The sequence below is a fragment of the Anopheles bellator genome, chromosome 2, assembly GCF_943735745.2.
Source record: "Anopheles bellator chromosome 2, idAnoBellAS_SP24_06.2, whole genome shotgun sequence".
NCBI lineage: Eukaryota > Metazoa > Arthropoda > Insecta > Diptera > Culicidae > Anopheles > Anopheles bellator.
In genome coordinates, this window is record NC_071286.1 from 80,382,622 (window position 1) to 80,396,627 (window position 14,006).

Consider the following 14,006-nt stretch of genomic DNA (forward strand, 5'->3'; position numbering starts at 1 on the left):
TTCTTGACTCCGACCATAATTGGGTTCAATCTAAAAAGATAATAAACACAGGTTCACTCCCAAGTGGACTAATCATTTTTGGGAACATTTCATACATATTTATTGTAACACATTCACCGTACAAAACTCACATCATTGAAGCGTTTGTTGGGGATGAAAAATTGTGCCGAACAACTCTAGCGCTAGGTAGAAGCACATTTACTAAGGACCCGCTTTCGAGCAGGACCGATAAACCGTGGTGGTGTCGACGTCGTCTGACGGAGCTCATCAATTTGCAATTTCTGCGCCACGTTCATTAACTAACACTGCCCGGCGAAGCACCCGACTCTCCGCGGTCCAACGGCCCACGGACTCGCCATCGCCACGCCAGGACAGTGGCTGTTCCGCCTCACAAACGCAAAGCATCAGATAACATGCAAAGCCACACAAATACACAGGCACCTGGACAATATGTAGGCCACTTATTTTCCACCAGAGACAGCATGAAGTGAACAATAATGATAATTTACATTGCTGAGCGGGTTCAGTGTGGGCTCCTGGTTTTTTTCAACCATCCCACCCTGTGAACCTGTGGGTGGAAGGCTCATGCTATCCTGTGTGCCGGGGGTGTCATTATTTCTTTGGACCTGGCCACTTGCCACCGGCCCACGACGACGACGAGGGGGGGCAGTACTGGAAGTGATAGTAGCTGGTGCCCAGTGCAATTATGATGGACGCAATTACGGCCGCGTCCTTGGCCGCACTCCAGAGCACTTCCGATGCGGTCCGCTTGCCGGAGGCTCCGTCCTGCCCGTGGCTACAACGAAACGGAAAAAACAAACTGGAGATACTGATGTTCTAAAATTATGAAACGGAAAGTGTGGCGGTACGCGGCACAGTGGACAATAATTAGGGGCCGGGAAATGCTGAGCGGTGTCGCGTTACAATTGCTGCGCTGCAGAAACGAAAGTAAACGAGGTTAGGGGTCCCTGGAATCCTGCAGCTCGAGAAACATGCTCTTCTTCCCGGGGACAAGGTCACCCTGCCGGAGCCCAGATAAGTGCGCTTAATTAAAGGGAACCCTTGAGGTGCCCAGATTTAAGGGCCTCTGGCCTCAGGTGTGTTGGGCCAAATTTCATTGCGGTCGCCCCTTGTTCGGCCTGTCAGCGTTTTGAACGAAGGTAAATTGAAAGCGTCCCCAGCGGGCAGCGTCCCTTAGTGTAACGCGAGATAGCACAGAACCCCGCAGCGATTCCGGAGGCTTCCCATCTTCCAGGCCAGGGGTAAAATTAACTGAAAATTTTGGACGTGACCTGTAGAGAGGTATTGGCTCAAAACCGCGACCCAGCTGGCCGTTGGGACGCGCGGTGTTTGGGTCAATTAATGCCCTCATTAATTTGCTCCAATACGATTAATGGGAAAGGTAAAATTGCTCTAAAATGGAATGAACGACGTGTGCGGGTACGTCCTGGAGAAGGTTCCTCTTCTGTGGCAAACGGCCATTTTGGGATCTAAACAAGTGTGACTGCTGCTGAACAATCTGGAGCAGATTGCTGCGCGTGAAAAACTTTACGTGTCCAAGATTGGAACATATTTTAATGAGGATTGGCAACAATACAATCAATCGGTAACTTTGGTTCGAGTTTCGTACATGAACACTTTACAGACGCCTTGGCTGCGTACGGTAACTTTTTGTGGAAAATGCTGTTAACGAACTGACGCGCTGGAAAACTTTTTTAATTGAACATCACCTGAGTGTGTGAATAGGCGGCAAATTGCTACAAAAATTGGCCCCCTCCGTCCAGCCAAGCGAACGGCGCCAACACGCGCAAAAGCTTGGGTTGATTTTTAATCAAAAAACTTTCGGACGGCTTTCAGAACGAGCCGATTCCGCGAATAAGCACAATTAAAATCAAACAAACGGGCCGGGCTTTTCGTTTTACCTTGCCGTGACGGGAACGCTGCACAGCACCAATCCATCGTATCCGTCCACGGGCAGCCGATCCGACTGTACGATATCGCTGTTGTTGAAGAAAAGTGGGAGATGTTAAGCTTCTGGCCACGGTCACTGTTTCCCCGCACGACTCGCAGGACTCACCCTGAGCGATAGCTTGATGTGGACCCACTCGAGGCCACCGTAAGCTGTGGAGCTAATCGGGAATAAACGGACGCCAGATCCACGGTGCTACTCTCACCGGACAGGTTGATGACGATGACGAACGTGTCGCTGCCGTGAAGCTCCCGGACGTACGTCACGATGCTGCTGGAGTACGGTACGAGCTGGATGGAACCACGGCGGAATGTCTCGTGCTGTCGCAACCGGACCAACCCCTGATACGTTCGGTAGTGACTCCGTTCGGCCCGTTTCTGTGCGGCCAGATTGAGCGTCCGGTAGTTGGGATTCACCGGTAGCCAGGTGCTAGGGCCGATCGAGAATCCCCCGTTCGCCGTATCGTCCCACTGGAACGGGGTCCTTTCCGGATCGCGCGAAAACACAATAAAAGCCTCCCCATTGTCCTGCGGCGTCCCACCAATCGCGTCCCGGTAGTCCTCCATTCCGATCTCCTCACCGTAGTACGTGACCGCAATACCGGGCAGCGTCATCAGGAGCGTGTGGATCGCATCGATCCGTTCCGCACCATACCGGGTTGCGACGCGGGGCTGATCGTGATTGCCCAGCACCCAGTTGGCCGTCGCATCCCGCGGCATGTACGTGAGCCATTTGTTGATGGTAAACACAAAGTCCTGTGCACTAGAGCCCCGCTCGAGATCGGTGATCAGTAGAAAGTTGAACGGCATATGTGACCCACGGCGCACCGACTGACCGTGGCCGTCCTCGCCTTCGTGATAGTACCGCATCGTGAAGGTAATGTTGGCATACGCCTCGGTCATAATGATTCGACTGTCGCCACCATACTGTCGGCTCCAGTCGTCCAACAACGCCCGCCATTGGTACACCATGTCGTAGTCTTCGAGCTGGCATCGGAAATGGAATTAGAATATCAGGTTCAACTGAATTCGACGCGGCCGCCGTCACCACCAGTCCTTACCAGATCCTTCGTGTAGATGTGGTGTGTGTAGCCGTACGAAAGCGGATCCCGGTCAGTGCCCGTTTCCGGCTCGTCCCGAAAGTCCTCGACCTCGAAGAGATGGTTGACGGCGTCGATGCGAAACCCGGCGACACCTTTGCGCAGCCAAAACCGCAACACTTCCTTCATCTCCTCGACCACGGCTGGCTGCCGGAAGTTCAAATCGGGCTGCTGGGCAGTGAACTGGTGCAGGTAGTACTGACCCCGCTCCGGGTGGTACGTCCAGGCCGAGCCGTAAAATACCGATTGCTGTAAATAGAGGAATCATTAGTCGGGAGGCGCGAGCTTTGCGCGCCAGGCGCAACACCCAGTACCCAGTTATTCGGCGGTAAACGGGTTCCATTAGCGTCCTCGCGGCCATCATGCCACACGTAGTACTCGCTGTACGGCGGTTCCCGGGCCACGGACCGTCGGAACCACTCGCACTGATCGCTCGTATGGTTGGGCACAAAGTCGAGGATGATTTTAACGCCCAACCGGCGCGCTTCGTCCATCAGCGACTCGAAGTCCTCCATCGTGCCGTACTCGGGCTGGATGGCGGTGTAGTCCGTGATGTCGTACCCAAAGTCGACCATCGGCGATAGGAAGATGGGCGACAGCCAGGTCGCTCCGATACCGGCGTCCCGCAGGTGCCACAGCCGGTTCCGGATACCGCGCAGGTCGCCGACACCGTCGCCGTCCGAGTCCATGAACGAACGGGGATAGATTTGATAGAAAACCGTCCGCTGCCACCAATCGCCGTCCTGTCCGGCTGCTAGCCCAACGAACGCGGCCACCATCAAAGGGAACCAGAGCGCCCCGGCCATCGTTGCACCCGGCGTTGAGTTTTATGCAAATTGAATCTTCACACCGCGACGATGGCTCCAGATTTGATCCTGCAAACGATGAAATGTAGACTTTTTTGGCATGCGCAAAAGCAAACACTCACTTACCCGGCAGCAATCGATAGGACGCTCTGAATAAATTTAATCGCAGCGCGGTCCGACGCAGCCGATGCACCGAGTTGCACTGCAAATGGGAGAGAGCTCAGATAGAACAGACGGGTTGAGTTATTTCCCCGTCGCTTCGAGTGTTGATGTTTTCGCGCTTTCTTTATCAACACTGACCACCAACCCCCGACGTCGAAGCGGCACTTAGCGATTTACATCATGAATTTGGTTCGGTTTCGGCGTCGGTTTCGGTTCCTGTTGGTGCCATACGTATTGCATACATTCAGGCGACATTTCAAACGCAATGCTGTCAGTTGGCCGATTCAAAATTGGAAGAAAAAACCACAATTTGGATTGAATTTCAAAGATGTACAAAGCATCAGTCTCTATTTTACAAAACTGAAACTTTTTTTTACTAATAGTGGGACCCTATGAAAAATGGCGAAAATAGAGCTGAAGTTCGCTTGACATTTGTCTTCTGCAAAATCGCTCTTGCAATTTACACCCGTTCTTTTCTATCCAAGTTTAAAGGCCCGCAATGGCACAGAAAAGCGTCCGCTTGTTTGCATAAATCATTCACGTCGACAGTGGCCATTGCATGGCGATCCACTTCGCATCATCGGCCATTAAAACCTAACCAAGCCAATGTTGCCAACCCTCTCGCCCTCTCATTCTCTCACGTGTCTCCCGAGAGAGTTGGTCGAATCGTTCGTTCAGGGCCGCACCACAAAACTGGACCAAACACTCGCCCAAAGAAATCCGGATGTGTTCCCGCATTCTGTGATTTATGGAACAACGGTGAACATCGGCTAACACGGCTCAAGAACGGTACGTGCTCCACATTTCCAAGCGCATGGTCAAGGGCCCACACGGGAGACGAGTAAAATAAAACCATTTCCCGCCGAAAAACGGAACCCGTTTTCATAATCTCAACAGTTTTCGCTGCCATTGCATTGGCATGATAAACACGTCCAGGATCCAGGAGTGTGGTGTAAAAGAATATTCCACCACCCATCCACACAAGCGGAATCGAAATTTAAACCGGACATTTTCACGATGAAACACTCAATTCAACGTTGGACGCCCGGTTTGCTGTACGAATTACGGACAGGCCACAATTTGCTATCAAACGGTACGTCGCAAACTTACTTTCAAGTGTCTCCTTTAGCCATGTCTGCTACACGCTAGTCGCCGCCGCCGTCAACGTTTGCTTCGGCCCGAGGCACTCCACGGCACGGTGAGATAAAGTCGTGTCTTACTTGTAAATTCATCAAATGCGAAGTCGGCAACCCGGGGCTGAACTTTACACATCTGAGCGTGGCATAGGCAATGGGGGCACACACAAGGAAGTCTGCAGTTGAAAACAACAAATTCGGGTTTTTTGCGCGATTCAGTGCCTTCAGCCCAAAGGCCTTTTTGCCACTGCCGTAGCAAGGGCCAGGTAGCTAGCGACTCCCAGGAGTTTAGTCTCGCTTCATCGGATGTAATGCAAATTTATGGAATATTTTATTGACTGAATTTATGCGCTACCGGGACTGGCTCGCACTCACTTGTCCAGCGTGGTCTTTCTGATGGAAATGGAAAACTGTTACGAGTCCCGCCGGTGGCCACCGAAAAGTTCAAAGTGGCTTAACACTCGGTGTAAGCGAAGCTTGATTCGCTCGCAGTTCGCGGACGCGGACGGCCAACGCTTGTTAAATCTTCTCAGCTCTCGGTACTGTTACTTCGTCATGTAGACGGCACCCAGTTTATCGCCGTATTAGGGGAGAAAAATCTACGGCAGAGTGAAAAAAAGTCTCACAACCTCGGTTTGAGGATTTACTGGAAAGGAATTAAAAAAGTCGCACCGTCAAACATTCCCCCAGCTAGCGCTGAGGCCTGTGTACTGCAGCCATAACGTCGTGCAAAGAAGCATAAAAGCCAAAACTTTTCCTTATTGCCGTTAAGAGCGATTTTGGATAATAATGGATTTTAAAGCATTGCCTTTGAGGCGTAAAATCTGCGCTCGAGTGGCATGAAGCGAACATAATATGGCCACCGCATTAAAGCTTATCATTATGAATCATACTAATTATTGTGTGTTTCCAAATCACTCCACGCACAGTATTTTACAAGTTTCTTATCGTTACGTTGAAAATTTGACAAGTGTTTACGGAAATAGGATACAGTGAAATTGTAGGAAGAAATCGCCCAACAATTGTTCTGGAACCACAACAAAATACGGAGCTTCGCCAAAGAATCGCAACGGAACGCAAGATTGGGCCATTTCACCGAACGGCCCATTATTAGGATCATATCGTAAAGAAATTTATTATAATTTTTTACGACTCAACGAACGAATCATTCTTTCGGTTTTGCTTTCAGCTTACTTACACTGCATATCTGTCCTGCGCTGTTCCTTCGGTGCGGAGTAATTTCGTGTGAAAAATGAACTAAACGCTTCGGCTCCCTAGCACCGGCACCGAAAGTCGGCCAATCGTGCCCGCCTATCGACGCCACACTCATCAAGGACCCTTGTAGTCATCGTATTACCAATGTTTGCCATTATCATCAAGATCGCGTCTCCGTCGTTTCGTGCGATAGCCACGGCCCGAAGCGAGACTGCGTTGGCCACAAGAAAAAAAAAATTGCCGCAATAATGGAGTGGCGTTTCTCGATTCCTCTTTCGGAAACGGTCGGACGGGAAACAAAATAAAAAAATCTCCCAAACACACACTCGCGCGCAGTAGTGAAACAGTTATCCGTCACGATCGGCGATCATTTATCTGTCCAGAGGATTGAGACCAGGCTGTTGGCTGTCTCGCTTGCCAGCTGGAAGCAGTCCAGCCAATCCGGAGACGCTGAAGTTCCCGCGAGGCGATGTGTCAACAAATCTGTGAGCCTTCTTGGGCGAAACTTTTCGCTCGAACTGCGAGCTTCGACACCGATCCATCGCGGCGGGAACCGCGACGGGGACCGGCGAACATAAATCAGCCGAAAATAATGTTACCGACACTGATCGTTCGAGCGGCGACGCTCCTGCTACGTGATGGGAATATTATCGGTTTAAGGATTTTTTTTTCGTGACTTACGGAATCGTCAACCGTTAGCGACAAAGCACGGCCCTGGCCCTAAACACGGTTGTATCGTGCGGCAGCTTAGATGATTGAACGGATGGCACACGTTCGATGGTCTGTTAATTTTATTTTCAAACTTTAAACAACTTTAAAACTAAAGTTTAAAGTATAACACCATAAGTTCAAAGAAATCGCGCTCCAAAGAGATGCTTTGTCCTTCGCTCGTAGAAAAGAGAGCTAAACGTAGAAACACTCTAGCGGGAAGTAAAACACGGCACGATATTAAATTAAAATAAAATCATATTGGCTGTCGCAACCAACGGCTCTTCGGTCAATGATTGCAGCCAACCGACAAGGGAAGAAGGAAAAACCCTGCTCCGGCAACCGGCCCTGCTGTAAGCAATGTGCATGCACTTAACTGCGCTTATAACGCACTTTCTTGGCCGACGCTTTGCATTTTTGTTCGTGGTAAGTGGTTTCGTGCGCCTGCGGGCCACCAGAATCGACCCGGGGATCTGGAGGCTACGTACACGGCTCGAGGACCAACAGTTCTAAGGGCCGTGCCGTTGTGCCAAGATCTGTGCTCGATGAAAAGATCGTCGAGTGCAACCCTTTTAGCATAAGCAAACCGGGGTCGGTGGCTGGAAAATGAGTTTTTCGCCATACGCCAGGTTTCCCAGGAGCGCTGGGAGCGCGTAATAAAATTACGGTTCACTCTGGAGGGTTAATTTGTTTTCTGCTGCTGTGGCACAGGTCAGTCATGTTTATAAATGTACTCTTTTACCGCTTTAATGTGTTCAAAAGAAGTAGAGCTGTCGGCGAGTCGGCCACTCACATTGACTTCCAAAAGGGCATTGTTAAATGGTAGCATCCCTCGCCAACAATCGGGAAGGAATTTCCGAAAGCATTTCCAGGTATGTTTCGCTTTCAATTTGATGAGCTACATTAAAGGTCCAACGGTCACATTAAAGGTCACAGCAAATATTCTTCGGCGAGCTTTCGGGGGACCCTTGTATGAGTTAACTTCTCACGTTCGTTAGTATCTGTTCAAAATGAGCACACAAGTATTCTTCAATGAGCTGCCGACATCACCGCGGACAACGGAACAGAAAGTAACTTTATGAAACACGAATCCTTCAATACTCAACTTTCGCCCGGCTGAATCTATCCTTCGGCAACCACACCGCGTATGTAACCCTAACTTTCGAGATGCTTGCTGACGTGTGTGGAAAACTTGCCCAAAGTAGTCGTCCCTTCGGCTTGATGCGACCCCGAAGTTGCCAATCATGCATAACATCTCGACGTTTCGTTGGTACGTAAGCAGCGTAGAACGGGAATTTGGCCAAGCATCAAATATTCGCGACCTTCACGCGCGAAAGCCCCGGCACCGGGCACCGCAAAAGCAAACAACCATTACAACCATTAACGTTTTGCGTAACACTTTTCACTTGCGCCGTTCTGCGCGCGCTCTCGCTCCTGGCATGAAATATTAATGGCGTTTGTAATAACTTTCGCTCAACTCAAATCCATCACGCGCTAAGAGGACAAATGAGGGCTCGTCTGGCTTAAGGACCTTTTCCGGGTGAACAACTTGTTTTTTGTGCTTCGTTTACCCTTCTTATCCCGCGACGACCTTCGTGGGGCCGTCGACACAAAAAATGGATATTGTTTCTTGGTTGCAAATTTAAAAAATATGCCCAGTGGATCATGAAATCCGTCCACCAGAAAATCGTCACTGAAGGTGGTAATTATGCGTAGTGCCAGCGGCTTGACGTGACTAATCCTTCGAGAGGGCTCACCACGTCATCAATCAAAACGGTGAGGCAGAACACGAGATTAGACGGCAAGTTCAACATTAATGCACTCGTTTTCTTGCCAACTTCAAACCAATACTCTGAGTCAAGGTCCACGAGCCAAACTGGATCAAAAGATCCATCAAAGTCCTTAGCCAACCGATGAGTTTCTCGTTTTTGTGCAGAACAAAACAAAAACCATCTCAGCGATGATTAAAGTCAAAGTTTTCCGTACGGCGGACAACGTTTTTCCACACAGAACGTGTGCGCTTCGATAAACCGAACCGGGAAAGTTAATCTCTTGACCTTTCCAATTAATGGAGAAGATAAATAGCTTTACATTAGCGCAAATTGGAATGTAAAGCTGAAGGTACAACCAATTAAAAGTCTCCAACAAAGGCCCGGGGGTTTGATAAAATAGATATAACTCTTATAGCATATGACAGGCTAAAAGCCAATGATGCTGCAAGATGCTTCTAAAGCTTCTAACTCATCGTCCTCTTCTCGGTAATAGTGGTCGCCGGGGAATCCCACCGAGTGTAGTGAAGTGTTCACAGCGTGAGCCAAAATGGCCCGTTTCTAGATATAATGAACATCCTCGGGCACGGAATACTCCTCCATCACAGCTCACAGGCCAGGTACCAGACGGTGCAGTCGTGCGATGGCACTGTGCTTTAATCGACACCCGCTGCAACTCGTTAGCTTCGTGAGAAACTGACCGTGAAAAATGTTCCCCTTACGAGTGCAATCGACAGACCGCTACGGCTATCCGAACGGAGAAGATAAATGGCGCTGCTCGGTCGGGGGTCGCAAGGACATCGTCGTCGCAGTCGGTCACCCGTTAGCCGTGCCACCTACGGTGCTGGAGGGAAGCTAGGGGCCGGCGAGGGAAGAATAGCTACATTATCTTCAAAAGATATTGGAAATTGCCCCCCCGGGTCGGGGCAAGATCGAGATGTATGATTTATGAGTTTGTCCTTCAGCCGTGCGCACATCGTCCCGTGCTGACGCGGTGCTCGAATGAGCTCATAAATGTTTATGAATGTCTGCCTTGTTTCACTCCGCAATGGCTTGCCTCGTATGGCGAATTTATTGAATCGCCCACGATGCTTTCAGGGGGCTCCGGACTTTTATGTTCCCCGGCTAAGACCATTTATGGCACTGGACCCCCCCTTTTTATAACTTTCGCCGAAAAGAAAATGCTAGAATAGTTCGGAAAACGCATCGAAACGCATCAACCACCGCTCAACATTGTGATTGATTTGTCACACATGCATTAATCAATTATGCACATCCCAGAGACCGCGACCACGACAGCTGTCATGGAAATAAAACACCATTATAATTGTGTAACACGAATAATAATCAGCGAACATCCTCGAGCCAACCGGCACTAATGTGCCTTGCTGTGGCTTTCCGCAAATGCACACGCAGGGGCAGTGTCCGGGCTGGCTGCCAATTAAAACGCGAGCTACAGTCCACCACACCCGGTGTCCGGTCCAACGAATGTATGCATTTTATTTGCAATGCAAATGCGAAAAACGGTCCCGGTTTTACTTAATGAAGACACTCCGTTGCCAATCAAAGAGCGGGATGCGCATGCGCGTCCGGTGCACGGAGAAGCATGCAATATATGAAACTATGAAATCGCATACCGTGAAAATCTAAAGGGACCCCACACTACGGGCTCTCGGACTGAGAGAGAAAGAAGCGATACCGTAATGGAGGCGCCTGGTGTTTATCGATTATTCAACACAAAACATGCTATCTCTCTAATCAATTAGTTGCATTTTCTACTCTATAGTCTAGAATATACATAGAAATTAAGTTTGTTACCTAAAACATGGCATTCACTAGTTTCAAATAATGCGCTTAGCTGCTTGTAGATTTTTGAAACGCTTTACCATTTTAACGCTAAATAAGAGAAAGAGAGGGCATCACCGTGCTTTGTGCGGCGCCTGTTCATTCCGTTTCGCAACAGTAAACAATGATAACTGGTAGTTGCAGCTGATAATGTAGTTGTTTGATCGTTACGGCCCTTTAATTGATTGATTAATTGCAAATAATTCGAGCTGCAGAGCTAATGAACAATAACATAAACACTGTCCCCTTGTAGCACACGAACCACACCACAGACACTTGCAAAAGGTAGGTTTAAATGACGCGGCAGTCGCTGAGAGCAACTGTTTATAGACACTTCACGGTTCATAATATTTATGGCAAATCAAACTCGGTTTTGGTAATTGGACGGTGGAATCAAAGTATTCCCTTAAAGGGTGCCACAATCGGAACTAGTAAAATAATCAGTCATACAACTTCTTTATTTCCAACTTCCTTCGGCATGGGCACTCCATTTTATGTTATTTTTAACAAATTTTCTCTCTCTTTCTTATAAATGTTTTACTCACTGTCTTCGTAATCCAATTACAATTCTTATCAAATTTGGAATGATTCTCCTTTTTATCAACGATACATTTGGTCCCTTTTTTCGCACATTGTTGAAGTACCCAAACACATCCGGTTTTGAATGGAAAAATGGTTAGAAGTGCTCAATCATAAACGCAATACTCCGTTCGCACCATTTCGCCAGGCGCCGGGTATACGTTTCCCATCTTATCGTGTATCTTTTTTTTTCTTTCTTTGTGTCTACTTTCTTCTCTCTCTCTCTCTCTCTCTCTCTCTCACTCCGTTTCAACTTTACAACGTTCCCGACCCACCGGCCGGACCGCAGTCGCCAGCTCGCCAGAAAATAAGTTTACCAAAGATGATATAACGTTCACCGGAACTGGTGCGGGGCGCGAACAGTTGCACTGCTGCGATCTGCCCACGTGTCAAGGACCGACCACCAGCTACGGAGCCTGCGGTCCCTCGAGCACCGTTCCAGCCACCAGTTCGGGGCCGGGAGCGGCGGCATCACAGCATCTGACATCGGCCACCCAGCGGCAACCCCTGTTGCAGCAGCAACAACCCCAAACGTCGTCACAATCCGCCGGATCCTGCCATCCGTACCATCACCACTATCATCACCACCATCACCACCACCATTGCCATCAGCCAGTGCGCCCGGATTGCCATTCGCGGAACGGACAAATAGCAAGTGAGTATTGCATCTTCTTTTCTAAACAACTCCTACGTTGGCCTGTTATAAAATGCATGCGCTAGGTTACTTGGAATTCGTTTGCCATCTTAACGTTAAAGTAGCTTACTTTTGCTTGTAATTTGCACTAATTCAATACTTGTTCCTTTCTAAGGCATGGTGTATTTGGTCACTAACTATCAAAGGTACTAAACGGCAAACTATCGAGCCACTTCTACTCGATTTCCGTACAGATGGTTCTAGTTGACGTATTGCGTTTGTGCAGTTCACTAAGCCAATTCTTTGATCCTCAATCGAGTGTTGATTAGAAAGCTGCTTCGAATCCCATTGTAAAACATTGTAAAACCAACCGCAAGTCAGGCCGAAACCACACCAGGTCGGCACAAAGCAGCAGTGGTTCAGTACGGACACTGCTTAATTAAATCCATTTATTTGAACTTCCACGTAACGGCAATGGAACGGCTTCTTCCGGCGAAGCTCAGCCACCCGATTGCATCACATCCGAAGTGATATTCATTTCAATTAAGCACACCATCTCGAACCATCGGCTTCGAGCCCCGTAGCCAGCCGGACGACGCTTATGATAATGGTGATGGCCATGTTATCCTGCTGCTGATCCCGAGTACCTTCGGCTAACTAGCTTCCTTCCCGATCCGTATTCGTCCTCTTTTGCGAAACGTGTGCTGTGCCAAGCGCTCTGCAACAGCTAATTGACCGGATCAATGTGGAGCAGTGCTCTTCTCCGCACGTCACCGGGAAACTGCAGCACCAAGGAATAACCACAATCCATGACTGCCCCAGGCCAAACATGGTCGGAAAGCCAAACAGATTGTGGAATATCTTCTGAACACGAACAGCAAAGCACAGAGCAGCATCCAACAATGGTAATTGCAAGAGGAAGTAGCCTGCGCAAAGTGTCATCTCTCTGCCACCGGACCGGATGGTGTGGGGCTGCAATCAGTGTGACGACTTTTGCTTGGCATTCCCAGCACTTCGAATGGTCCACGCTTGCAATTCCTGGCACGATGTTCCGTTCGAAAGAGTAATTCATGCTCGGATTGAGCCAGGATTGGGATTTAAGCCAGCACTTCTTCGTCAAAGACCCACCTTGAACCAACATATTTTCCGAAGAATTCGTTTTATTAAATTTTCTGCAACCGTGGGACCGTGAGTCCCAGTTCCATCACAATGCACTTTCGTACGTCACGGAAGTTCTCTAAGGCCGGTCATTTTGTACCGGTTCTGGAAGAGTAGTGTATAATTTCATTGTCAAACAAAATTAGTAAGAAAGTCCCATCATAAACTGAAAATTTGTAAACAATTCCCTTTTTTGAAATGTTTCTCTATATACATGGAATTTTACCATAAAGCAAACAAATTGGCGGTTGAGTCTCCTACACATAGTCAACAATCATAACAGAGGCTCCGTAGCTGGCATTTGTTGAATCGAGTTCCAACTGATGGACGCTTTTGTAAAATCCGGCTCAACGCGGTTTCGGTTGAGCCGCAAACCACAGATGGGAAACAAAGGTGCTCCAGTAGAAAGTCCCCGGAAGGCACGAACCTTGGCCGTTTCTTCGTCTCTATGTTTATGCCGACGGCTCACGAATTCACCGAAACACGATGCTGGCTATGCGGCGCCCACTGTACAAACCCAGGTGCTAACCATATTTTCCACCGCTAACGCTAACGAACCGTACGTTAACTTCATTTTCGAAACCCGTACTCCGAAATTTCCTGCCAGAGATAGGGCCCAGATTTTATGGAACTACGAATCACGCAAATGGATATCATGAAGGTACTTCGTTAGTCGCTAAAGTGAAATCGACTTCGCAAGTGGATTTGGTTGGCAACTTTGTGTTTGCTGTTGGGGGTTGTTCTTGAATGATTAAACAACGTACAAATGGCAAATGGACCCATTTCTGTTATTTCGACTCCCAGGTGTGCGTTTGATAAATCTCCCATACCTAAAATGTAGTTAAATTTCTGGCGAACAGTAATGCTTTCTACTTGACGTAATGGGGGCCACATCATTGGATGGATAGGTAACAGGTTTAGTTCAG

At 48.7% G+C, this 14,006-nt stretch overlaps 2 protein-coding genes across 2 annotated transcripts in view; one reads left to right on the forward strand and one right to left on the reverse strand.

Annotated features, from left to right (window-relative positions):
• Positions 1–14,006, forward strand: part of LOC131209384 (dual specificity calcium/calmodulin-dependent 3',5'-cyclic nucleotide phosphodiesterase 1-like) — a 96,116-nt gene that overhangs the window by 49,429 nt on the left and 32,681 nt on the right. The window contains exon 2 of the mRNA XM_058202441.1: positions 11,578–11,943. Coding sequence (XP_058058424.1) covers positions 11,578–11,943 — 366 coding nt within the window. The remainder of the gene's footprint in view (positions 1–11,577; positions 11,944–14,006) is intronic.
• On the reverse strand, positions 120–4,033 carry LOC131209385 (maltase 2-like). Its single transcript, XM_058202442.1, has 6 exons — positions 4,001–4,033; positions 3,383–3,943; positions 3,030–3,317; positions 2,078–2,955; positions 1,923–2,000; positions 120–796 (listed from the first exon to the last, which is right to left on the reverse strand). Exons 2-6 carry the CDS (start codon positions 3,872–3,874, stop codon positions 613–615), a joined length of 1,920 nt encoding a protein of 639 aa, XP_058058425.1. The 5' UTR covers positions 3,875–3,943; positions 4,001–4,033; the 3' UTR covers positions 120–612.